This window comes from Panthera onca, chromosome D1 (assembly GCF_046562875.1).
Source record: "Panthera onca isolate mPanOnc1 chromosome D1, mPanOnc1 haplotype 2, whole genome shotgun sequence".
Taxonomy (NCBI): Eukaryota; Metazoa; Chordata; class Mammalia; order Carnivora; family Felidae; genus Panthera; species Panthera onca.
In genome coordinates, this window is record NC_138348.1 from 44868782 (window position 1) to 44894846 (window position 26065).

The window sequence follows — 26065 nt, forward strand, 5'->3', positions numbered from 1 at the left end:
AAAATCATTTGGAAGAGCTTCCAAAAACTACTGACATCCTGATTCCACCCTAGAAGAAGGAGATCAGGATTTCCAGGGCTGGTGCCAGAACCCTGGTGATTTTAAAAAGCTGCTCAGGTGATTCTAATGTGCAGCCAAGGCTGAAAATCACTGGCATAATTCTCCCATCTATGAGGTACCTGCCATCATGATTTCTGCAGATGAAAGAGGCCTAGGCACAGAGGGACCAAGTATCTTGGCCAAGTTTATATAACTCTTTTTTTTTAAATTATTTTATTTTTTTAATTTGCATCCAAGTTAGTTAGCATATAGTGCAACAATGATTTCAGGAGTAGACTCCTCAGTGCCCCTTACCCATTTAGCCCATCCCCCCTCCCACAACCCCTCCACTAACCCTGTTTGTTTTCCATATTTAAGAGTCTCTTGTGTTTTGTCCCCCTCCCTGTTTTTATATTATATTTGCTTCCCTTCCCTTGTGTTCATCTGTTTTGTATCTTAAAGCCCTCATATGAGTGAAGTCATATGATATTTGTCTTTCTCTAAATTCGCTTAGCATAATACCCTCCAGTTCCATCCACGTAGCTGCAAATGGCAAGCTTTCATTCTTTTGGATTGCCAAGTAATACTCCACCGTATATATATGCCACATCTGCTTTATCCATTCATCCATCGATGGACATTTGGGCTCTTTCCATACTTTGGCTATTGTTGATAGTGCTGCTATAAACATTGGGGTGCATGTGCCCCTTCAAAACAGCATACCTGTATCCCTTGGGTAAATACCTAGTAGTGCAATTTCTGGCTCATAGAGTAGTTCTATTTTTAATTTTTTGAGGAAACTCCATCCTGTTTTCTAGAATGGCTGCACCAGTTTTCATTCCCACCAGTAGTGCAAAAGAGACTCTCTTTCTCCTCATCCTTGCCAACATCTGTTGTTGCCTGAGTTGTTAATGTTAGACAGAATGTTAGCCATTCTGACAGGTGTAAGGTGGTATCTCATTGTGGTTTTGATTTGCATTTCCCTGATGATGAGTGAAGTTGATTATTTTTGCATGTGTCGGTTGGTCATCTGGATGTCTTCTTTGAAGAAGTGTCTATTCATGCCTTTTGCCCATTTCTTCACTGGATTATTTGTTTTCTGGTTGTTGAGTTTGATAAGTTCTTTACAGATTTTGGATACTAACCCTTTATCTGATATGTCATTTGCAAATATCTTCTCCCATTCCTTCAGTTGCCTTTTAGTTTTGCTGATTGTTTCCTTCGCTGTGCAGAAACTTATTTTGATGAGGTGCCAATATTTCATTTTTGCTTTTGTTTCCCTTGCCTCTGGAGACGTGTTGAGTAAGAAGTTGCTGTGGCCAGGATCAAAGAGATTTCTGCCTGCTTTCTTCTCGAGGATTTTGATGGCTTCCTGTCTTACATTTAGGTCTTACATCCATTTTGAGTTAATTTTTCTATATGGTATAAGACAGTGGTCCAGGTTTATTCTTCTGCATGTCGCTGTCCAGTTTTCCCAGCACCACTTGCTGAAGAGACTGTCTTTATTCCATTGGATATTCTTTCCTGCTTGGTCAAAGATTAGTTGGCCATACATTTGTGGGTCCATTTATGGGTTCTCTATTCTGTTCCATCGATTTGAATGTCTGTTTCTGTGCCATATATAACTCTTAATCAGTGAGCTGGGATTAGGAACCCAATGAGGCTGACTCCACAAACCACAGCTTTCTTCACTGGGCCCTCCCAACTCCCATGCAATAAGAAAACCCTGAACTAAAACTACTGGCAAAGAGAGTCTATATAGGTGTCCCCAGTGTGAAACGGTGATTTTGATCCTCATAAAAGAAAATGTGCAAAAGCACAGCAAATCCTTTCTGTTTTAAAAGTTGAGACCAGGTTCCTATCTGACTTGTACACTCAGGATCTGTGTGATCCAGTTCAAATCACAGTACCTCTCTGAGCCTTAATCTTGTTTAAAATTTGTTTTTTAATGTTTACTTATTTTTGAGAGAGAGAAAGAGAGGCAGAGAGAGACAAAGCATGAGCAGGAGTGGGGCAGAGAGAGAGGGAGACAAAGAATCTGAAGCAGGCTTGAACCCATGAACTGTGAGATCATGACCTGAGCCGAAGTTGAATGCTTAACTGATTGAGGCAACCAGGTGCCCCCTGAGCCTTAATTTTATGATGTCAACTTTGCCAGAGTATGGAGAAGGTGCTCTGTAAACTGTAAACTACTTAAAAAATACAAAGGGACACTTCCTGTGCCTTAGTTTCTTATCTCCACTTTATAGGGAGGAAAACAGGCTCAGACCCAGTAGAGCCAGGACTCAAACCTTGATCTGACTGACCCCAGAGCCCACCTGCAAAGTTGGGCTAATGCAACGTTGGCAATCAGTCACGAGCCATCTTAAAAAATGTGATTAGCAATAGAATCTACCTGTAGTGATGGCCAGGGAGAGTGGAATTAGGCCATTTTTAGAAATGGCCATGACAGCAGATGCAGGGGGGAGCTTGCTCTTCCCTCCAGCACTCTCCCTGCCCCCAGGCGGTAACTCTGTCACTTCCTTTTGCCACTGGCTTTCTTCCAGGGGCTAAAGGGAAAATTGGAAATGCAGGGCTTGTTCCAAAGACAGCCTGGCATTTCAGGTTCTCAGATAAATATTCGGGTGCCAGTCCCTGGGGCTTCTTCTCTCTTCTTCCCTCCCCATGCCTAGTACAAGTCTGGCACATAGTAAATGCTCACTAAATGTCTGTCGAGATGAGTAATGGAGTCCTGCTGAGTAGTGAGAGACAGAGGGTGGTGAAAGACACACTGACCTCCCTTCCCGCCAAGGCCAATGCCACCTACAGCAAGACATACAAAGGAGGCCTTTTACATCTTTGCCTTATTTACAGTTTCCATCCTGAACTGGCCACCATGATCCAACTTGGTGACCTGCTTCTCCCTTATGACTGCCTTTCCCACTGAGGACCCTTTGGACCTGACCCTCAGCCTTTCTTCTTTGATGTGACCCTTTGTTTCTTTCCTCCACTATGAGCTGTCCTGGCTTTGCAGGCACCCAGGGTTCAGCCGTCACCCAGGCCAGCCCAGGCTCCAGGCTCACCTGCGCCCATGGTAGGTCTCACATGATGCTGACAGTGCAGGCAGGGGAGGCAGTGAGCAGGGGGACAGGGGAGTGACTTGAGTGGGTGAGATGTACCACCTTCCCAAGCATCTCCCCCATTCACCCCTATAGTTAGAGACCTAGATATAAAAGACAATCCTCATCTAGAAAATGAAACAGATAAGGGGTGTCTGGGTGGCTCAGTCAGTTAAATGTCTGACTCTTGATTTCAGCTCAGGTTATGATCCCACAGTTTCTGGGATCAAGCCCAGTGCCAGGCTCTGCACTGACAAAAGGAAGCCTGTTTGGGATTCTCTGTCTCCCTCTCTCTGCCCTTCCCCTGCTTGTTTTCTCTCTCTCTCTCTCAAAAAACAAACATTAAAAAAAAAAAAGAAACAAAGCTGGTGGACATAGGGGGAAAAAAAAGAGAGGTAAACCAGGAAACAGACTCTTAACTATGGAGGACATACTGATGGTTGCTAGAGGGGAGGTGGGCAGGGGTGTGGGGGGAAATGGGTTAAATGGGTGACGCAGATTAAGGAGGGCACTTGTGATGAGAATCGGGTGTTGTATGTAAGTGACGCATCACTAAATTCTACACCTGAAACTAATATTACACTGTATGTGAACTGGAATTTAACTAAAAATTAAAAAAAAAAAAAAAGACAAGCCTCTTTATAAAAGACAAGTTATCCTCATGAGCAATCAGCCTCATTAACGAATGATCTACCCATTCATCGTGGCAGAGCAAAAGCTTGGGCTGTGGAGTTGGGCTGTCTGGGGTTCAAATCCTAGCTCTTCTGCTGGTGACGTTGGGCTGGTTGTGCCTCCGTTTCCCCCCTGTAAAATGGGAGAATACTATCTTCATCATAAGAAGATATGTTAGCACATATTTTATCTATCATTATTTCTGTTATTAGAAAATTAGAGCAATACCCAGCTGAATGTTCAAAGAAGGGATGTTTTGGTGAAGGAAATGATCAAAAATAGAAGAAAAGTAAAGGAAAAAAAAGTCACATTTATTGAGTGCCACCTCTGCTCCAACCGTACTCTTTCTTGCTCCACCATCAGGAGCCACAATGCAGGTCCTCAAACGTTCCGTGCTTTCTCTAGGCTGGGGACAATCCCACGCTCTGTTTCATCCCCTTCTCTCCCCTACTGCCTTGTCGTCTGTCAGCTCACAAGCTGTGCTCTCTGGACCTTCTGCATCACCCCAGACTAGACTGCGTGCCCACTCACCCCAGCTCTGTGCTCTTCCCAGCGTGACCCCTTCTACACCATGTAGTTGCTACCCACAGACTGGCCTGTTCCTGCCACCGCGAGTTTCCAGGAGGCCACGCCCTGCTCCTCTCTGCATCCTCTGTGTCGGGCACGGTGCCCGGTACAGACTGATGGTGCCACTGGAAGAAATCTAGGATCGGACACATTTATCACCCCAACGATCAGGCCTGGCAAGTCCTTGCCTATCTTCTGGACTGAGCCCAGCGTGCACTCATCTACATCTCAGCCTAACCTTCTGAGAGGAGGAAACCAGGGAGGAAAGGGAAAAATACAAAAGGGAAAATGCAAATGCACCTTTCCTTTTTTCCCTTCTACCCCACCACCCCCTGCCTTTGTGCTGGGTCTGTTAAATTCAAAACCATTTCAACCTTAAAGAAAGTTTACAAGAACAGCACAAAGAACTTGTTTTCCTCTGAAGCACCTGTGAGAAGGTGGTTGAATGATATCCAATCACCTTGAGTACTTTATTGTGTATTTCTTGCAAACAAAGCTCTTCTCCTGTGTAACCACACACAGTCACCAGATACAGGAAATTAACATTAATACATTCAATCCTCAAACCCCGTTCAAGTTTTGACTTAAGTTATCCCTGTATTGCCAAAACATCTCATTTAGAATCACAGCATTGCACTTAGATTTTTATGTCTAGAACAGTTCCTCAGTCTTTCCTTGACTTTTATGACTTTGAAACTTTTGACGATTACATGTCAGGTAATTCTGTAAAATGATTGAACTTGTCTGATGTTTCCTCAGGATTAGATTCAGGTTATGCGTCTTTAGCAGGAATATCATAGAAGCGATGCTGTGTTCTTCTCGTTGCATCCCATCAGGCGGCTCATGATTTTAAATTCAGATTTGTCCCATCACTGGTGTCTGCCAGACTTCTCCACTCTGAAGCCCCTGTTTTCTCTTGGCAGTTATTAAGTATTTTGAGGGCAGAGGCTTTGAGATTATATAAACATCCTGTTCCTTATCAAACTTTGCAAATTTATTTATTTGTTCATTCATTCATTTAAGCAGCATATGTACTTGTTTATATCAGACAGCCTCTAGTTTTCCATTTTATTTAATGCATTGCAATCGGTTACTCTTACAACTCTAGGGGAAGAGTTGAATGATTACAGCCCGTGTATATTTGCACTTGGTCTTCCTCTCGTCCTGATGTTAGATTTTAGTTTTTATTTTCCCTGGTCTTGACATTTTAAATCTAACGTGACTGTTTTGTTTTATGTTTTCCTTAACACCGCTTCATATTCTGTATGGGAATTGGCAAAGGGCAAACGAACCAAAGGAAAGGAGAGACCCAGTGAGATTGAAACTCAACAGTGCTTAAAGCTTTAAACCATGTTTCAAAAACTGTACAGGTTTTGTCCTAAGTGCCCCACACTGGAATTCGCTTCTAGGGAGGAACCACTTCTTTTGTCTTAGAAACATGTATGTGAGTTCCTCATTTTATTGCAAATGTAGAACAATAATAACAACAAAATTAATCGTGTAGCCATTTATGCAGCTTATTCTATACCAGATGCTGTTCTAAACACTTTAACCCTTACAGCAATCCTATGAGGCAGGTACTAGGATTATCCCTACTTGACAGCAGAGGTATCTGAGGCGCTGGGAGTTTAAAACGATTTGCCTAGGGGCGCCTGGGTGGCTCAGTCGGTTAAGCTTCCGACTTCGGCTCAGGTCATGATCTCACGGGTCTGTGAGTTCGAGCCCCGCATCGGGCTCTGTGCTGACCACTCAGAGCCTGGAGCCTGTTTCAGATTCTGTGTCTCCCTCTCTCTCTGACCCTCCCCCGTTCATGCTCTGTCTCTCTCTGTCTCAAAAATAAATAAACATTAAAAAAAAAATTAAAAATAAAAAAATAAAAAAAATAAAACGATTTGCCCAATGTCATTAGTAAGTGGTGGAACCAGAATTCGATCTTAAGTCTCCTGAGCTGTGACTCCACCTTTTTTTTTTTTTAAGTTTATTTATTTATTTTTGAGAAAGAGAAAGCATGAATGGCGGAGGGGCAGAGAGAGAATCCCAAGCAGTCTCCGTGCTGTCAGCGCAGAGCCCATTGCGGAACCATGAGATCACGACCTGAGCGGAAACGAAGAGTCAGACACTTAACCTACTGAGCCACCCAGGTGCCCCTGTGACTCCACCTTTGTATCTATAATGCTGAACAAACCAGTCCAGAGAGGAGTTGGGTCTAGAATTTGGGGCAAATGGGATTTGTAAAAAGACATCCTTTTGTGGGGGAAGTCTTCCCTGGCCACCAAGGATAGGCAGAGAGCTTGATGTTCACCAACCATGAGAAGCAAGGAACCCCCTGCTATCCCGGCCAAGGATGAACTTGGACTTCTGGACCCAAAGAGCAGCCAAAATTTAGAAGCAAGTTATATAATTTCTCTATGTTATAGTTCCTTTCTGGCACTCTCTAAGCTTTCAACAACATCTTATTAACCATTCTTGCTGGGCCTTAGCTGTGATGTGGAGTATTAAGCCATGGGGCTCCAAGTGTGGAGCAAAGTTGGGGAGAATTGCCTGAGGAATGGACCTACAGTCTAGCTCTAGGTAGATGGGTGGGGTGGCAAGCAACAGCCAGGAGTTTGTGATACATGTAGCAATTCCCTAAATATTCTCCATAATTCTTGGGTGGTTGGTTGACACGGCAGAAGCTTGGTAAATCGGTAGTTAAGGAAGAATTAGTTCCCGATTAACAATCTGCAAACAAAACTTCCCATTTAAAAAGATGTGGGGCTCCCCTTGGAGAAGGCAGACTGGCCCTTAGAACCCTCATCTTGGTTCTGTTTAGAGCGTCCTGTTATTTCCAGCACTAGTTGGATGAGGCTGTGGATGATTCTTCTTTCAAACCATGACTTCAGAGCTGGGATCCAGGACGTCTGCCAAATTTTTCCTTGCGGTGGATTCTTCTTTGGCATAGCACATGTCACGGTGATTGACTGAGGAAGAAGGCAAGGTGTCTTCCCTCTCAATGTCAAAAGATACGCAGTGTGTGATTGTGCAGTGTCCCTGCTACAGAGGCATCGTCAAAGAGGGGCTGAGGGCGGTGACTGAGCCCGTGATAGGTACAAAGTAAGTCAAAGCCAAATTGAGACCACTGAAAGCCAAACACAAAAAAGCGGCGGCAGAGAAATCAGATCCGGGAAATAGGTTTACCTAGCAACACAGCTGGTGTGAAGGAAGATTCCTCCAAGCAACGTGGACGAGAACAGCGGGGCCTATTCAAGTACATTCTGACTCATCAGATTTCTACGTGGAGCCACAGATGTGTTTAATTTTATACACTGAGACCGATTTGCACACTGTGAGCGTGCACGAACCCAGCTGCCTGAGCCACATAGGCACGGTAGATATGAAAAGAGTGAGTGGGAGACCCTAGCTGCCATTCTGAGGGCTCTGTTTGCTCTTGCCGGTTTCCTGATTCCATGGCCTCAAGACAAGACTCAGCCCCGCGGCTTTCATCTGGGGTTGTGGCCCCGTCACCCATCCTTCACCACTCCCCACTTTTTTCCTGAATTCTGGAAGGCTTTTTTTGGGTAGCTGGGACTTTTTTCAGAGTCTGGGTGTAATTATCACAAAACAGCCTCTGACTTTGGGGGGGGTGGGGTGGGGAAAAGGACCTTGGACCACGTAGGAGAGGAGAGCTAACCAGTCCTGCACCCAAAACTGTAATTAGAGCAATTCTGATGTCATCGTTAATCATGCCGATTTATGTTTTGAAAGGAAACCAAATGATGAATATAATGATTATTTCTGTTTCTGCTTCCCCCTCTTTTTCCCCTAAAAAATTGGCAATAGCACTAAAGTCAAATTAAACATCTGTTTGAAAAATAAGCCGGAGCACTGATGACAGCTGCCCTGAACTTACAAATGTACCACAGCTGTCAAACTCTAAATTAACAAGATTTTCATTTATGAATAGCATAGAACTCGGATATAAAGGAGCTTTTTCTCCTATTTTCCTGGCTTCCAGGGGCTGTTAAATGTGAAATCTTCGGGAAATGCCCAAGGAAAAATGGAGCTAAAATCAGCTTGTAATAATCAATCGTGGAAGGAGCAGGGGACGTTCTTTCTTCTTATATCATCTCATTTCTTCATCGGCTTTAGGTTGAGTGTTGTCTGTGGCAAGCAGGCTTGCAGGGAGGCTAAGGATTCAGAGACAATTCTCCACCTGGCAGTTGAAAGTGAATGGTGATGGCGCTGTGGGCCTCTGGGGGAGGATTGTCTTCTTCTCTGGCACCAAGGACACTGGCTTGTCCTTCAGCATTGTCTGCGTCGTCAGAGGGCTCCAGCCCCTGCTTCTTCTGGTTCCAGTAACGAACACCCAGGTACACATGACCTGCTTACACCGCAGTCCCATACTGGGTGCAAAAGATCTAAGCAAGCCATGTTGGCGACAGGGTGAAATATGTTCACCTTTTTCACCCTTTCTTCATGATCCCGAAAGACAAAGGAGGCATGCAACCATTTCTTTGTCCCTCTCTACCCTTGTCCCAGAGTCCTCACCATCCTTCCCAAGGATGGGGTGAGGCTCAGCAGTGGAGCAAGACATCTAGAGACTAAATACATGCGGGTGTGATACCATAGTGTACTTTTTCACCGTTGCCCAAATGTTTCGATTTTTATCCTTTGATTATTTCATGTCAAAAATGTCCACAGGGATAAACAAATTGGGGTAGACACATTTAATGGGACATTACACAGATATTTAAAGGAACGAACTGCCAATACATGCTGCAATATGGATGAACCTCAAAAACACTTCGCTCAGTGGAAAAAGCCAGACGCAAAAGGCCACATACTGTACGAAATATCAATCGGCAAAGGCAGATTGGTGGTAGCCAGGGGCTGTGGGCAGGAGAATCGGGAGAAGCTGCTTAATGGGTGAGGGGTTTACTCTGGAGCAGTACAAATGTTGTGGAACCAGACAGGAGTGGAGGTTGCAAACATTGTGTACTAAATACCACTGAACTGGTGGCTTTAAGATGTTTAATTTTAGGGGCGCCTGGGTGGATCCGTCGGTTCAGCATCTGACCCTTGATTTCAGCTCAGGTCATGATCTCAATGGTTCGTGGGTTCCAGTCCCATGTCAGGCTCTGTACTGTCCCTGTCTGTGCAGAGCCTCCTTGGGATTCTATCTCCATCTCTCTCTGCCCCTCCTCCACTCTTGCGGGTGCTCTCTCATTCTCTGTCTCTCTCTGTCTCTCAGAATAAAAATAAATTAAAAAAACAAAGACAAAACTTTAATTTAAAAAAATGGTTATTTTTAGGGGTGCCTGGGTGGCTCAGTCAGTTGATTGTCGGACTCATGATTTTGGCTCAGGTGATGATCCCAGGGTCATGGGATGGAGCCCTAGGTCTGGCTTTGCACTCACAGCAAGGAGCCTGCTTGGGATTCTCTCTCTCCCTCCCTCTCTCTGTCCCTCCCCTGCTTACACATACACACACACTCTCTCTCAAAATAAATAAATAAACGTTAAAAAAATAAAATGGTTGGGGCGCCAGGGTGGCTCAGTCGGTTAAGCGTCCAACTTCAGCTCAGGTTGTGATCTCACGGTTTGTGAGTTTGAGCCCCGCATCAGGCTCTGTGCTGACAGCTCAGAGCCTGGAACCCACTTCCGATTCTGTCTCTCTCTCTCTCTCTCTCTCTCTCTCTCTCTCTGCTCCCCCCCCCCCCACTCATGCTCTGTCTCTCTCTCCTTCAAAATAAATAAACATTAAAAAAAATTTAAAAAAATAAAATGGTTAATTTCATGTTATGTGAATTTAATCTTAATTTTTAAAAATGTCCACAGGGTCAAAACATCGTGCATTGACCCCACCACGACCAGGGTAGGGAACGTACCAGAAGCTGCTGCTCTATCAGTGGGGAAGGACTGGAAGTGGTCTTGCTGTGGGGCCCTGGGCCCTGGTGCACGACAGAGGCAGACGGGACTCTCACCCCCCGGGGCCCCTCATAGTGTAGGCACATTCTGTGGAACAGTGCTTGCACCCGAGCTCAGCAGCCCACACTTCCTATTTACTGCATGCCAGTTCCTCCCCCGGGGGCTGGATCCTGCACCTGGGACTCCAGCTGCTGAATGAAACTCTGCTGGCATTGCACTGCTCCCCTGGAACCACGCCACTGCTGGCCTCGCAGGAACTCCTGGCATCTGGATTCTACCAGTCGGATGGTAGGTCTCAGGGCATCTAAATCTTCCTAGGCCAAGCACATGTTGCCCTTTTAGCCATGGCCTTGGTCTTTCCAAGTGCTCTCCCAGAACTAGCCACTTCAACAGGCTCAGGGCTTCCCAGCTCCTTTCTGTCCACTCCTTGCTTCCTCCCCCGGTTGGCATGGCTGAGGTCCTGGCCAGCCTCATGGGAGAGCCACCCTGACTCACAACAAAGGAACCTGTGGTTCTTCTCAATACCTAATGCCAGAAAAACTGTGGGGGAAGCTGCACCCCAGATCCTCCTAACGCTGCCAGCTTCCTCTAAATCATACACAGTCATCTCATGTGGGTTTCCTCTGTTATTTCCTTCCAAGATAAAAAGGTTTGGTGAGCTCTGTGAAGTTCCAAAGTATTATGAGCGTTCGCTAATTCCTCCTTAAGACCCAGCCTCTCTTCCCACGAATAAGCCTTCCTCTTGCCAGATCTCAGGGTTTGTTTCCATTTTCTAAATGGCAATTAGTTTCCTCCCTTGGGAACAACATCTTTCCCCTGCCTCAAACCACCCCTCCCCCCAACAGACAATCCTCTACCCCCTGGTTTACAGGAGGGGCTCTGCACTCACAGACCTCATAGACCAACTGAGGCAAAAGGCGGAGGAGAGATGGAGAGTGAACAACTCAGTCAGGGTAGTTCAGTGGTGTTTAGTTAACAACAAACGTTTTGGCGTCACACGGAAGTGGGTTTAAGTCCCCCCTTCATCACCCAACTGCTTTATTACTCTGGATGTAAACTCTCTAAACCTTGGCTCTCTCATCAACAAAATGGGAAAGCCCTACAGAGAAAAGAGAGATAGGCTTTTAGGAGAATTAAGTGAGATAAGGCACGCTGCACACCCAGTGCTTGGTGAGGGATATAAGCTACTCACATTGTCAGGCACACTAATCGATGCATCGGGCACCTGTGTATGCCTGCCTCTTCACATCCCTCCTGTCCCAACTCTGACCCCAATGACCGTCATGGCGGTGACCAGCTCTGCCCTACTGTAATTGCAGGATGCACACTTCGTCTGCGTGGTACATCTCTTGATTCCTGTCCCAGAGCTTCTCTGGTGCTGCAGTATGTGTTCGGAATCTGATTAATTCTAACATGTGCGCAACCCAGAAGTGTGTGAGGGAGTTAATGCTTGTGGGGCCAACCTTGACCAATGGAAGATGGAAGCCAATGGATAATGGCTTTCCCCGCTATCCTTGGGCACACTGTTCTGAGACATGCGTCACAAGGCTTCACAAAGGTCCCGGTGGGATCAAGTACCAGTTGCCTACACTGATGGCCAAGTTAATAACACTTGACTGAATCATGTCTTCCCTACCGTCCCTCTCCCCTGCCCCTGGGGATCACTTCCCAAATAAACTTCCCACAAAAAAAGCCTTTGTCTCAGCTGGGCTTTTAGGAGGACCTGGGACAGGAATCAACTGTTACTAAGTTGTTAGCACTGGGGGTATGCATTAGAGCAGGGGTCAGTACACTTCTTCTATAAAGCGCCAGAGAAAAAATATTTGGCTGTCGCACCTTCTCAATTCTGTTGCAGTAGCATGAAAACAGCCCTCAACAATACGTAAATGGATGAACATGGCTGTGTTCCAATAAATCTTTATTCACAAAAACAGGCAGGGGGCTGGATTTGACCTACAGGCTGTGATTTGCCAACTCCTGCACTAGGGCCACAGAAAGGAGTAAAATAGATCCCTCCATGAGGCTCAGTCTCCTGTGGAGAGGAGAAGCACGTAGAAATGAGTCTGTAAAGGTGACTGAAACAAGTCACGAAGGGCCTTGGACACCATGCTAAGGTATTTTGACTTTATTCTCTGGCAATGGGTAACACTGAATAAGTTCTCAGATCTGGAAATAGGTTATTTCACTGGCAAGCAATGTGTTGCTTCTCTTTAACATTTATGTGCAACCCAGTCCTGCCACAGGGCTACCTCCTCTGTGCACTTGGAGTGATACTTTTGTTACTAAACTTCCCACCGTAGACTGTATCGACAGGGCAAAGCTCCCTTATCGACCCCCCCAAGGCCAGGTGTATTTCAGAATTCGGAATATTTTTGGATTTCAGAAAGACAATGCAATTCAAATTCCATATATTTTGTAACATTCCTATCAGGGTCTGGATATCCAACTCAGTGATATTTACACTAAAAGACTATAAACAACTTCAAGTCAGTTCAGGACAGGTTCGGGCCCTAAAGGGAGTTAAAAAAAAACTCTTTGGGAGTTTAGAGATTTTTGGCTTTCAAAACTGCAGATTAAAGATTGTGAACCTGATTTGTTTTGTGTTTCACTCCTAGGACTGCGACCTGCTCAAAGACGGCCTCTGAGTCCTTCGAGACTACACACAGGAGGTGCTCAATAAATGTCACCAAGAGAATGGGCAGACGGGAATGGCTGGAGCACGGGGTTCATGGAAGTGCAGGAAGAGGCTGGTCAGGGACTCTGGTAAAGGACATGGGGAGACTTAAATGCTCTGATTAAAATTCTGGACTTTATCTTGAAGGTGATAGAGAGCCCCGTTCAGCTTTGGTAGGTACGTGATATGACTCAGCTGTATACGAGGACAGCAAGACTTATCCCAGAGGAAAGAGCGGAGGGAGGGCAAGGAACCATAGTGAGAAATTAGGTGGTTCCTGTAATACTGTGGTGAGAAGAGTCTGTGGATAAGGCAATGAATATGAAGCACACGGTAGGCAGAAGAGGCAGATTTGGCAACTAATGGTTTTGGAGATGAACTTGATCCAGTAGCACCAATCTTAGAGGGTAGAGTTCCGATCACAGACTCCGGAGCCCAGATCTTCTGTTTCAATCCCAGCTCTGTCACGTACCCTGTGACGGTGGGCAAGTTATTTACTCTCTCCTGTGCGTCGGCTTCCTCTGGTAGTATCTGGTCCATAGGGTGGCTGTGAAGACTACATACGTATTTGTAACGCACCTAAAACAGGGCTTGGCTCTTGCCTATTGAGTACTAACTACCTGCATTGTTTCAAAAGGCTGAATTCCCCAAATGGCTCATCAAGTAACCATCTCCCCAGGAGCAAGAGGACCCACATCTCGGACCCTCCCCAAAAGTTATGAATGGGTGTCAGAAATCCAATTATAAATGCATGTAATAAAGGTTACAAACATACGAAAAGAGAGGATCACTTCAGGGGACAAAATTTTCGTCAGATTTAAGGGGACAAGATTTCCCTCTGGTGGGGTCTGTACACATCTGTGCTGTTCACAGGGGGCCTTTTCTTTCAATCAGTTGCTCCTTCGCTATAATGTTTACAGCATCCCGGCAGCATGATGGCCTGCCAGGGCAACTTTAAGTGCTGGGTCATTCGTTTGTAGGGAGAAGGCTATAAGGAGGTCTGCCTGGAAAGCCTGTAATTTAGAAATGCTCAAATCTTTGCATCCAAATGGAAAATGGAAATGGTGTCAGGTTTGTGCCAAAAGGAAAGTCATAATTGCTGTGTGCTTCCCTTCCTGCCCTCCTGGGCAAAGGAACACTAGTAACCAAGCAGACTTCCGAGCTGTCATCTACAGACATTTAGCAAACTCTGCAGCTTATTCTACCAGGAATATTAACCAAACACTGCAACACAAATGTTCCTTTTGCAAGCAAGCGTTCTGCAACCAAGTCAGAATCTCCCCTTTCATCTGCCCTGAGCTTTGCTGCCAGACTTAAATGTCCTTACTAACTCTTTAATGAACTTTCCCCCCAGCCTGTCAGTCCACCATTTAATACCCACTAATGGCTCCCTTGTTCCTCTTGAATCAAATTCAATCTCTTTATCTTGACACTGGAAGACCTCCGTGATTCAGCAATGGATATTGGCCCCCAAAGACCTTCTAATCTCACTGGGTCTGTCTCTCGGGCTGCCGTGTTTATGCTCACCTCCAGATTCTCACCTCAATTTCACCAGGGCCACCCCTTGGGCCGGAATAGCCTTGTGCATTTATCCAAAGCCTACTCTAGCCTTTAAGATAGAAACTAACCCTTCCTGGAAACTCTGGTGCTCCCCTTATTCCATTCCTCACTCATCTTCTTTCTAACCACACTTTACTGTCCACAGTTCATGTTTGTCTGAGGCTTGCTAACCTTTGCATATGTATTTTTTTATACCACAACTAGAGTGAAAATATCTTGGAAGTCAGGATCATTGTTGATAACCTGAGTCCTTCTCAATCCTAGTATACTCTGGTCGGCCAGTTTCCCAAATGCTGCCTCCTACATGAAAGAGAAGGAAACTTTCTCAGCGAGATAGAGTCCTCAACTTGATTAAAGCATCAATTTGGAGCCTGTACTTCGTGTCATACTTAAAAGTAAAATATAATAGTATCCCCATTAAAGGCAGGAATAAGCATGAACAGCACTATTTAGTAGTCTAATAGAGGTGATAGATAATAAACTAAAACATGAAAAGGAAATACAAGGTATACTCATTCATTATTTCCCAAAAGAATGAAAGAACAAGCCATAAGAACTATCGAGAGAGTTCAACAGTGTCCAAATCCAAACTCAGTGTACAAGAATCAATGGCTCTCCTAAACACAGGCAATTAATGATTAGGAAGTGTCACAGGAAAAAAGAGCCCACTCACAAAAGCAACAAGACTACCTATGAGGAGAAAGCCACACAAAAAAATGGAATCTCAATGAAGAAAAATCAGTGTACTTTACTGAAGGATATAAAAGATCTGAATAAATAGGGGATATTCCATATTTCTGACTGGGAAAACATATTGTAGGGATGCTGACATTTCCCACACTAAACTATTAATTCAATGCAACACCATTCAAAATCCCAATATAAGTTTTATTGAACTAAAACAAACTTATTCTACGATTCGTCTGGAATTATGAATCTGCTTGAATGGCCATGAACGTTTTGAACTAGAAGATTAATGAGCAATGACTTGCTATCAAAACATAAAATTATGCTATAAAATGGTGTGGGTTTTGTGCAGAAATAGATAAGATCAGCAGAACAGAACGGACCTGTGTAAAGATTTATATTTGATGAAGCAGTATTTCACACAATTAGGGGAAAGGACAAACTATTCAATAAACGGAGGTGGGACAACTAATTAGTCATTTTGGGAAACATAGGTAGATTTTGATTTCCCATCTATGCGGGATATCTTTGATTTGCTGCTCCAGATACCCTCTCAAACAAACAAACAAACAAACAAACAAAAACCAAGAGAAAGGAAGAACATGGGGCTTTGGAATGCAATGGACATGTGACTCAAGAAACTTCCCTCATTTGCTGGGACTTCCTCTGTCAAATGAGGGTAGTTTGTTCTGAAGATTATATCTGATAAAACGTGCTAGCTGTGCTGCCGAGTTACTGGTACATAGAAAGGACTCGCTGACCTTTTCTCTCTCTTCCATTTGGCCCATGAGAACTTCAAGGGCCAAGAGTATACCTCAGTTGTCTATCTATCGTGTACGCGTGGGCGAATAGAAGCTCAGTTACATTTGCTGAAAGAACGAGCGACTGAACAAGCCACACTTGTTCACTGTTAATGGATAAACATATGTTCACATATGTTCATTGTTAACGGGTAAACAAGAGATGCCTTTCTGGCTTCTGCCAGGAAGATGAAACACTTCTGGTTTGTGAGAACAAGAAGTCAAAGAAAACCAGAGATCGGAGCCAGGAGGACAAGAAGGATAAGGATTTTCAGAGAAGGAAGACTCATCACATAAATCTCATGTTTTCCAATGTTCTTCAGAGCCCCAGGCTCTGCAGAGTAACTGGGCAGCCATGGGCCAGAGTGTGGGAACCAAAAAGCCATGCTGGGAACCGAGTCTCCAGAGTGAGACACTGAAAGTGCTCATGGACAAAAGTCAGGTCACATGTGACCACACAATAGAACTCTAACCCCAACCTCTGTAGCAACCGGCCTGGGAAGCCAAACCACAACCCCTGTCGTGACATTTGGTACTTGTCAATGACCACCCCAGCTCCTCTAATTTTTGCCCCCACAGCCTCCTCTATTTCCAACTCAGGACCAACCAGAGAAAGCCAAACATGCTTTCCAAACCAATCACATAAGATGTTCTGCTTTTAGTTAGCCTGCTTCCAACTTTCCCATGTTAATACCCTACGCTCCATTCAGAACACACCAGCAGTCTGCCCTTTTTTCCCCCTATAAAGCTTTCCTCTGCCAGTCTCTGAATCCCTGCCAAAGGCTAGTGATGGTGGCTGACTCCCTTACTATATAGAGAGTACTGGATAAGTAGTCCCAATTTGTTCTCATTTCAGTGGCCTTTATTTCCACAGGCCTTCTCCCATATTCCAACTAGATATTAGATACATGTTCTATACTGGGGTTTGTATATAAGGTTTTATTTTGAAAAGTTCTACTGCTAATTGTGTTTTTTTAAAAATTCACTGATACAGATTAATGCCAAGAGACAAACGTCTCAAGGAATCTGAGTAAGAATGTTCAGCTTGCATTAAAGTAAGACACAAGTGATATATAGACAGATGGCAGCAAAGGGAAGCCAGACAAAGACAGGGCAGGGCCTGGGCAATGGACAGAGGCTTCCAGAGACCTCTGTAGGCTTTCTTCCGTAAACCAGGCACAGCTGAGTCCAGGAGACATAGGGGCTGGACTGTCTAGTTGGAACACCTCCTTACCAGCCACTCCTCAGAGGTGGGCTGGAATTAACCACAGTTGTAAGACTGTAGAAATGTCCACCTGCCAGAAGTGTAGACAAATGAACCAAATACATAAATAAGGCCCTAGGAGGACTCAAATAAGAGGAAGACGACTGGGGAGGTCCTAGCCCCTTACCTCCATGGGAAAATGGCTTCTTAGATGCTGGGATTGGAGCCCTGTCTACCTATGACAATTTGCCTGCCTGAAATCCTAAAATTCTCAAGATCATTCTATAAAGTTTTAAAATCTATTTAAAATAGGTTACGGCTGCATTTGCCCAACTTGTGAATGTTAATATATGTCTCAGAAAAAAAGGAGTCAAATAAGTTTGGGAAACGCTGGTGAAACCAAGTTAAACAGATATCGTTTTAGTAGGACTTTGCAAAACCTTAAATATGCTAATATATATAATGAATCTATATAAAGCATTTTCCAAACTTATTTAACTATAGAAATTGGTTTCCTGCCCACCTATTTACATCTCCCTGAACATCATTCTATGGCATACCATTCTGGAGACACAGTTTTGAGATAATGTTACCTTTCAAAGGAAAACCACCAGCTGGTTAAGTTAATGCCTCTTAAAATGCATCGTAACTCACCAAAGGGAGGATCAGGAGACCAGAGAGGAAGTGGCCCAAGAGGACAATTTTGAGGGAAGGAGGAAGAAGACAAAATTATAAAGCAGGGCCAGAGGCCAAGGAGGTTACAGTTGGGTCTCAGGTCAGCCTACCACAATTTAAGGACAGTAGGTGTTAAGTTCCAGATGGAGGAAGTCAAAGATTATGCTCATCTGGTTTGTAATTTTCCTTAACCAACCCTAGTATCGATATCTCGAGAAGATGGAGAGCGGCCATGAGAATCATTGAACTAGATAAAAATGGAGATTCAGTTGAATGGTTGTGTTTATAGCATTTCATCAGTGATGGCCCTTGGCCCCATTTCAGAGTTAAGATAACTAAGGGCAGAGAGATGATGCAACTCATCTGATGCCTCAGCAAAGCCACTGTTCTTTCTGCAGTCACACCTTGAAGTCTTCGATAGACCATAGGGAAGGAGAGTGAAGTGTGACAAGCATCCCTCGTTTACTTACTTTAGAATCACGCAGCCTGTTCCTGCTGGTGGCGCAATCCAGAACACCTGGATCCTTGTCCTCCTCCGTGGGGTGCTTTCGGTGACCGCGACGGGGCAATTACTCATAAACTGTGTTTCTTCTTCATCTATGATCTGTGGAAAACCAGTGGAAAATAAACACATTATAATGCAATGTCACTTCGGGAAGGCTCTTAAGTTTTGGAGTTGACACTTCCTTAATTTTATTTTTAAACCTGTCATTTTGTGTTAGCAGCTCTATATCCCCAGACACCAGAATAGTGCCTGGCATAGAGTCCCAGTCAATGCTTGTTGAATTAACATGAGGGCAGGGATTTGGCACATGTTCCCTGCTCTCTGGGACCAGGATCTTGTGTCAGCACTTTGAGAAACAGACCACTAGGTGATGATCTTGCTTAGTTCGCTAAGATAAGCTGGGTCCCACTTCAAGGAAGCAGGAGGAAGAGGGGGAGGGGGGGTGGTGGGGAGGAGGAAGAAGAGGAAGGAATAATCCAAAGCCAACACCCTCTGAATAGCTAACATTTGCAATTCAGCTATGGTTTTATAAGGTGAAATCAAAATGCTAGAAGAAAACACCCCTTTGGAGGAAGTACACCGAAGTACTTAAACTCTCTCTAAGCTTCATGGCACTATTTACTTTGCGGTCTCTACTTTCCTAGTTTGTGCATTGTATCGGTGTTCTCCCAAGTTAACCATCAAGGTTTCCTTGGACACTGCAAAAAAACCTGGTAGCCACTTGCATTCCCCAAGACTCAGCATATCTCCTGCTTGCTTCTGGGTCTGCTGCCGAGACTTGCCTATCCCTCTAGTACTGTTATAGACTGTTAGACCTGGAGGGATCTCTTGGGGGAAATCATCTAAATTCAGTTGGTCTTTCGTGCCAACTCCAATCGACTGGCAGGAGCTATGTCATGAGTAGTGCTAATAACAGTAATCGATAACATTTATGGAGTGTTTAGTATGTGCTAGATGCTCAGCTAAGTGCTTTATCTGAATTACTCATTTAATCTTCAAATACAATTTAATAAGATGATAATATCCGTATTGTACTTATTTTACTTTTAAAAATTCATATTCCTTTTAGGACACCAGGCAAAAAAAAAAAAACGAAGTCACTCAAGCTCCTTAGTTCATCATATATTTTTATCACTGGACAAAGCAAAGGCAATCTCCTATTTTATTCATCTTTACATTCTTTATCCTACCTCTATTTGTATATATCCGTTTGTGTGTATATTTATAAATGTATATAAAATATATGTATAAATAAAATATACAATATATAAATATAAAAATATACTATATGTATTATTTGTGTTTATACATACGTGACTTACTTGAAGTTACATACAATTGTTTTGTATTTGAATGTTTCTTCCACTTAATCTTAACACTTTTAAGATATTGGTGTCCCCCACTATCTGAAAGTACAGCATACCTATGAAACCGTTTGTAAGCTGACATGGCGTAAACTAAAGAAGCAGTTACCATTAATTTATGTGGAAAATTTTTTGAGCGTTCCCAGACTCCAAAAATAACGTCTCTAAGGCTCTTCTGACACCTTAAGACACATCTTGCTAACAGATGCACACAACAAATCAAGAGGAAACACAGATGCTCACAGATACAGTTCAAAGCCGTGGGGCTTGATGCAGGGATGCTGAGCACCGTTCCGGGGGAAGGAGGTTGGCCAGGCCACTCTCGCTGCTCAGGGGTGCACTGCCTCCGAACAGCTCACTGCCCAACAAATGCTGCATGCTATTTTCACTTCTTGCCTTTTTTCACGAAAGTGAAAACCGTCTGTGGACCTCCCTCAGTTGGTGAAAACACACACTAGAGTAGGTCTTGTGTAAAAGCGGGGTGGTAGAAAGCGAACTTTCAAAAAGTGGGAATGCCCGTATGCCACTGTTACCGTATGTGAATGTAATTCGTTGCTTCTGACTGCTGCCTAGTATTCCACTGCATGCACAGACCACATTTTACTTATCCATTTTCCCAGTGAGGCACAGTCAGCTGACTTCCAGATCTTTACCTCCACAAACATGCTGCAATGAAGACCTTCACGCTGCTCTGCTTGGGAACCCACATGAGAGTTTCTTAGCAATATAAACCATGGAGTGGGATTGCAAAGCTATTGGGTTATGGATATAAACATATTAATTTCACTAAGTACTGCAAGACCGTTGTACAGAATGGCTACACCATTCATTCTATTAGCTAGTCACAAGTGTTCCCATTTTCCTATATCCTCACCAGTACATAGGATTATTGGGCTAATTGTTTCTCATCTGATGGATGTAAAGTGGTATCTTGTTTTCATTTAATGCTAGCAACTTTGAGCAGCTCTTCATAAATTTATCAGGTTTCTCCTTCTGTGAATTGCCTCATCAGAATTTTTGCTGGTGGATTTTCCGGTCTTTTTCTTGCTGATTTGTAGTACTTTCTACATATGAATCCCCAATCATTTACAAATATCTTTCTGTCACCCAGCTGTTAATCTTACTTTTGGAATTTTTCATTTAATAGATATAACTTGCATCTAGTCAAATTTACCAATTTCTCTTCTATGGCTTGCACTTTTGCGGTCTTGCCTAACTGAGACCACAGAGATATTTTCCAATATTTTTTTCCATTGGCTTTATAACTTTACCTTTCGCGTTTTGGTTTTCAATGCATTTAGATTTTATTTTTTAATATAATGGAATAGGGCTCCAACTCCACTTTTTCCACACTATGAACTAATTTAAAAAATTAGTTTGTTTGTTTGTTTGTTTATTTATTTATTTATTTATTTATTTTAGAGAGAGAGTCAGAGAGCGAACAGGGAAGAGGGGCAGAGGGTAGAAAGAGAGAATCTCAAGCAGGCTCCATGCTTAGCGTAGACCCGAGGTGGGGCTGTATCCCAAGACTCTGGGATCATGACCCTAGCCAAAATTAAGAGTCGGATGCTTAACCGAGTCTCCCAGGCGTCCCTAAACTTAATTTAAAAAAAAAATTTTTTTAACATTTATTCATCTTTTGAGAGACAGAGCGTGAGCAGGGGAGGGGGAGGGGCAGAGAGAATCCCAAGGGGCAGACACAGAATCCCAAGCAGGCTCCAGGCTCTGAACCGAGAGCACAGAGCCTGATGCGGGGCTCGAACTCACAAACCGTGAGATCATGACCTGAGCCGAAGTCAGACGTTTACCTGACTGAGCCACCCAGGCGCCCCTAACCCTAATTTTTGAAGAGCAGTTTTCGGTTTCCAACAAAATTGAGCAGGAAGTCCAGAGTTCCTCTAGACTCCCTGTCCTCACACATGAACAACTTTCTGTATTACCAATAACTGACACCAGAGTGGTACATTTGTTATAACTGATGAACCTACACTGACACATCATCAGCACTCAAAGTCCAGAGTTTACATGAGGGTTCGCTCTTGGTGCTGTATATTCTATGGGTTTTGAAAAATGTATAATGACATGTATTCACCATTGAAGTAAGTATTACAGTATTATACTGAATAGTTTCACTGCCTTAAAAATCCTCTGTATTCTGCCTATTCATGCTCCCCTCCCTCTAACCCCTGGCAACCATTAATCTTTTGTTATAATTGCTTATTAGTTCCACGAGGTTTTTTGTTGATTCTTTCAGATTTTCCTACATAGACTATCAGGCCATCAGAAAAAAAAAAGAGTTTTATTTCTTCTTTCCCATTCTGTATAACTTTTTATTTCCTTTTCTTCTCTTATTGCATTATCTAGAATTTCCAGTATGATGTTGAAAAGTAGTGGTGAGAGGGGACATACTTGCCTTGTTCTTGATCTTACTGAGAAAACTTCAAGTTTCTTACCAGTAAGTATGATATTAGGTATAGGTTTTGTTTGTAGATGCTTTTTATCAAGTTGAGGACATTCCTCTCTATTCCTAGTTTACTGAGGGTTTTTATTATGAGTGGGTATTGGGTTTTGTCAAATGCTTTTTCCACATCTATTGAAATAATCACATGATTTTTCTTCTTCAGTCTGTTGAAAGTGACGGATTACATTAACTGATTGTCAAATGTTGAACCAGCCTTGCATTACCTGGGATAAATTCCACTTGATTATGGTATATGTAATTTTTATACATTGCTGAATTTGATTTGTTAACATTTTTGTTGAGGAATTTTGCATCTACCTTCATGAAAAATATGAGTCTGCAGGGTTTTTTTTTCTTTTTTTTTGCAAATTTTTGTCTAGATTTGGTGTTAGGGTAACACAGGCATCATAGAATGAGTTAGAAAGTAGAATGTTGGTATAATTTCATCATTCAATGTTTGTAGAGTTCACCAGTGAGCCCATCTGGGTCTGGTGCTTTCTGTTTTGGAAGGTTATTAATTAGTAATTCAGTTCTTTAATAGATACAATAGATACAGGTCTATTCAGATTGCCTATTTCTTCTTGTGTAAGTTTTGACAGATTGTGTCTGTTAAGGAATTGGTCCATTTCATGTAGGTTATACATTTATGGGCATAGAGTTGTTCATAATAGCCCTTTATTATTCCTTTAGTGTCCATTGGATCTATAGTAATGTTACGTCTTTCATTTCTGATATTAGTGATTTTTGTTTTCTCTCTCTCTCTCTCTCTTCTTTTTTTTTTTTTTATTTTGGCTAGTGGTTCATCTTTTTTTTTTTTTTTTTTTATATCTTTTCAAAGAGCCAATCTTTTGATTTTGTTAGTTTTCTCTATTGATTTCTTGTTTTCAATTTCATTGATTTCCGCTCTCATTTTTAGTACTTCTCTTCTGCTTACTTTGGATGCAATTTTCTTTCTTTTTCTAGTTTCCTAAGGTGGAAGCTGAGATTATTGCTTAGACCTTTTTCTTTTCTTTATTTTTTTTCATTAATTTTTTTTTAACATCTATTCATTTTTGAGAGTGAGAGCGAGCATGAGCAGGGAGGGGGCAAAGAGAGAGGGAGACACAGAATCTGAAGCAGGCTCCAGGCTCTGAGCTGTCAGCACAGGGCCCTACGTGGGGCTCGAACTCACAGACTGTGAGATCATGACCTGAGCTGAAGTCGGAAGCTTAACCGACTGAGCCACCCAGGCGCCCCTTTCTTTTCTAATATATACATTCAATGCTATAAATTTTCCTTAAGCATTGCTTTTGCTATATTCTACACATTTTGATAAATTGTATTTTCATTTTCATTTAGTTTAAATATTTTTAAAATTCTCTTGAAATTTCTTCCTTGACTCATGTGTTGGTTAGAAATGTGCTATTTATAAAAAAAAAAAAAAAAAAAGAAATGTGCTGTTTATGGGGATTTTTCAGCTATCTTTCTATTATTGATTTCTAACTTAATTTCATTGTAGTCTGGGAGCAGACATTGTATTTCTTTGTATTTGTTAAGGTGTGTTTTATGGCCCAGAATGTGGTATATCTTGGTGAATATTTCATGTGAGCTTGAGAAGAATGTGTAATCTGCTATTGTTAGATGAAGTAGTCTATAGATGTCAATTATATCCACTTTATTGATAGTACTGTTGAGTTTGACTATGTCCTTACTGATTTTCTGACTGGTAGATCTGTCCATTTCTAATAGAGGGGTGTTGAAGTCTCCAACTATGATAGTGGATTCATCTATTTCTCCTTGTAGCTCTACCAGTTTTCATATCACATATTTTGATGCTCTGTTGTTAGGTGCATACATATTAAGGATTATTATGTCATCTTGGAGTACTTAACCCTTTATCATTATGTAATGTTCCTCTTATTCCTGATAACATTTCTTGCTCTGAAGTCTGCTCTGTCTGATATCAATACAGCTACTCTTTCTTTCTTATGATTAGTGTTAGCACTGTGTACCTTTCTCTATCATTCTGCTTTTAATTTATATGTGTCTTTATTTTTAAAGTGAATTTCTTATAGACAACACATCAGGGTCTTGTTTTTGATTCACTCTGTCAATCTGTCTTTTAGTTGGTATATTTAGACTATTCATGTTTAAGGTGATTATTGATATAGTTGGATTAATATTTGCCACATTTATTTTCTATTTGTTGCCCTTTTTTGTTTTTATTTTTGCCTTTCACACTTCTGTCATTTTTGGCTTTGATTGAACATTTTATATGATTCTATTTTCTCTCCTTTCTTAGCAAATCAATTATACTTCCTTTTTTTTTTTTTTTTTTTTTGCTTTTATAGTGGTTGTCCTAGAATTCATAGTATACATTTATAACTAGTTCAAGCCTACTTTTAAATAACACCATACTGTTTTACAGATAGTACAGTCACTTTATAATGACCAAAGATTCCCAGTTCCTTTCTCTGGTCCCTTACACTGTTGTTGTCATTCATTTCACTTATGCGTGTCATGTATATAGATGTAAACATACATAATTGAATGTATTATTGCTATTATTATTTTGAACAAACTGTTATCTGTTAGTTCAGTTAAGAATAACAAAAAATAGGGGCGCCTGGGTGGCTTGGTCGGTTAAGCATCCGACTTTGGCTCAGGTCATGATCTCATGGTCCGTGAGTTCGAGCCCCGCATCAGGCTCTGTGCTGTCAGCTCAGAGCCTGGAGCCTGTTTCAGATTCTGTGTCTCCCTCTCTCTCTGCCCCTCCCCCGTTCATGCTCTGTCTCTCTCTGTCTCAAAAATAAATAAACGTTAAAAAAAATTAAAAAAAAAGAATAACAAAAAATAAAAACTATTTTATTCCTTCACTTATTCCTTCTTTGAAGCTCTTCTTTATGAAGATCCAAGTTTCTGAATTATATTATTTTTCTTCTCTATAAATAACTTCTAAAGCATTTCTTGCAAGACAGGTCTACTGACAACAACTTCCTTCAATTTTGATTTGCCTGACAGTCTTTATTTCCTCTTCACATTTGAAGAATAACTTCAGAGAGCACAGAATTCTCAGTTGGTATTTTGTTTCAACACATTAAGTATTTCACTCCACTCTCCTCATATTTGCATGGTTTCTGAGGAGAAATTGGATATAATTTTTATCTTTATTCCTATATAGGTAAGTGTTCCCCCCCCCCCCCACCCACACACACTCTGGTTTCTTTCAGGATTTTTTCTTTACCTTTGACTTTCTTTAGCTTACAGATAACTTTACTTGCTGTTAGAATGGAGTGGTGACTTCCAAGCTTCTTACATGTGGGATGGGACACCAGAAGTCCACACTGTGAATTACTTTCACACTACTTAATCCATCTTTCCCCCATTTTGTGGGGGATTTTATGATGCCACCTCTGTCATCTATAGGATGACAATGTAGTTTATTGCCCAAACAAGGATGAAGAGGGTGTTACTAACCATTGTTCTGGAATAACAGGCAAAACTGAGACTTTCCCAGGCAAATGGAGCATATATTCAACCGAATCCTATACCGTTCCCAAACACGTTTCTGGGCTTTCCATTTTGGTCTCCTGCCCACCCCTTGCCCACAGCACTGTAATATATTTTAAAATCTAGAAGGGCAAGTCCCCTGTCCTAGCTCGTCTTTGTCAACAGTGTGTTATCTTTTTTGTTTTAAGTTTATTCATTTATTTTTGGAGAGACAGAGAGAGTGCAAGTGGGGAAGGGGCAGAGAGACAGAGGGACAGTCCCGAGCAGGCTCTGTGTTGTCCTGGGGGGCTTGAACCCATGAAACCGTGAGATCACTACCTGAGCTGGAACCAAGAGTCAGATGCTCAACCAACGGAGCCACCCA

The 26065-nt window shown here is 42.5% G+C and overlaps 1 protein-coding gene across 1 annotated transcript in view; it reads right to left on the reverse strand.

Moving 5' to 3' along the window:
* Window positions 1–26065, reverse strand: part of SPON1 (spondin 1) — a 259786-nt gene that overhangs the window by 168039 nt on the left and 65682 nt on the right. The window contains exon 3 of the mRNA XM_060606071.3: window positions 18353–18486. Coding sequence (XP_060462054.1) covers window positions 18353–18486 — 134 coding nt within the window. The remainder of the gene's footprint in view (window positions 1–18352; window positions 18487–26065) is intronic.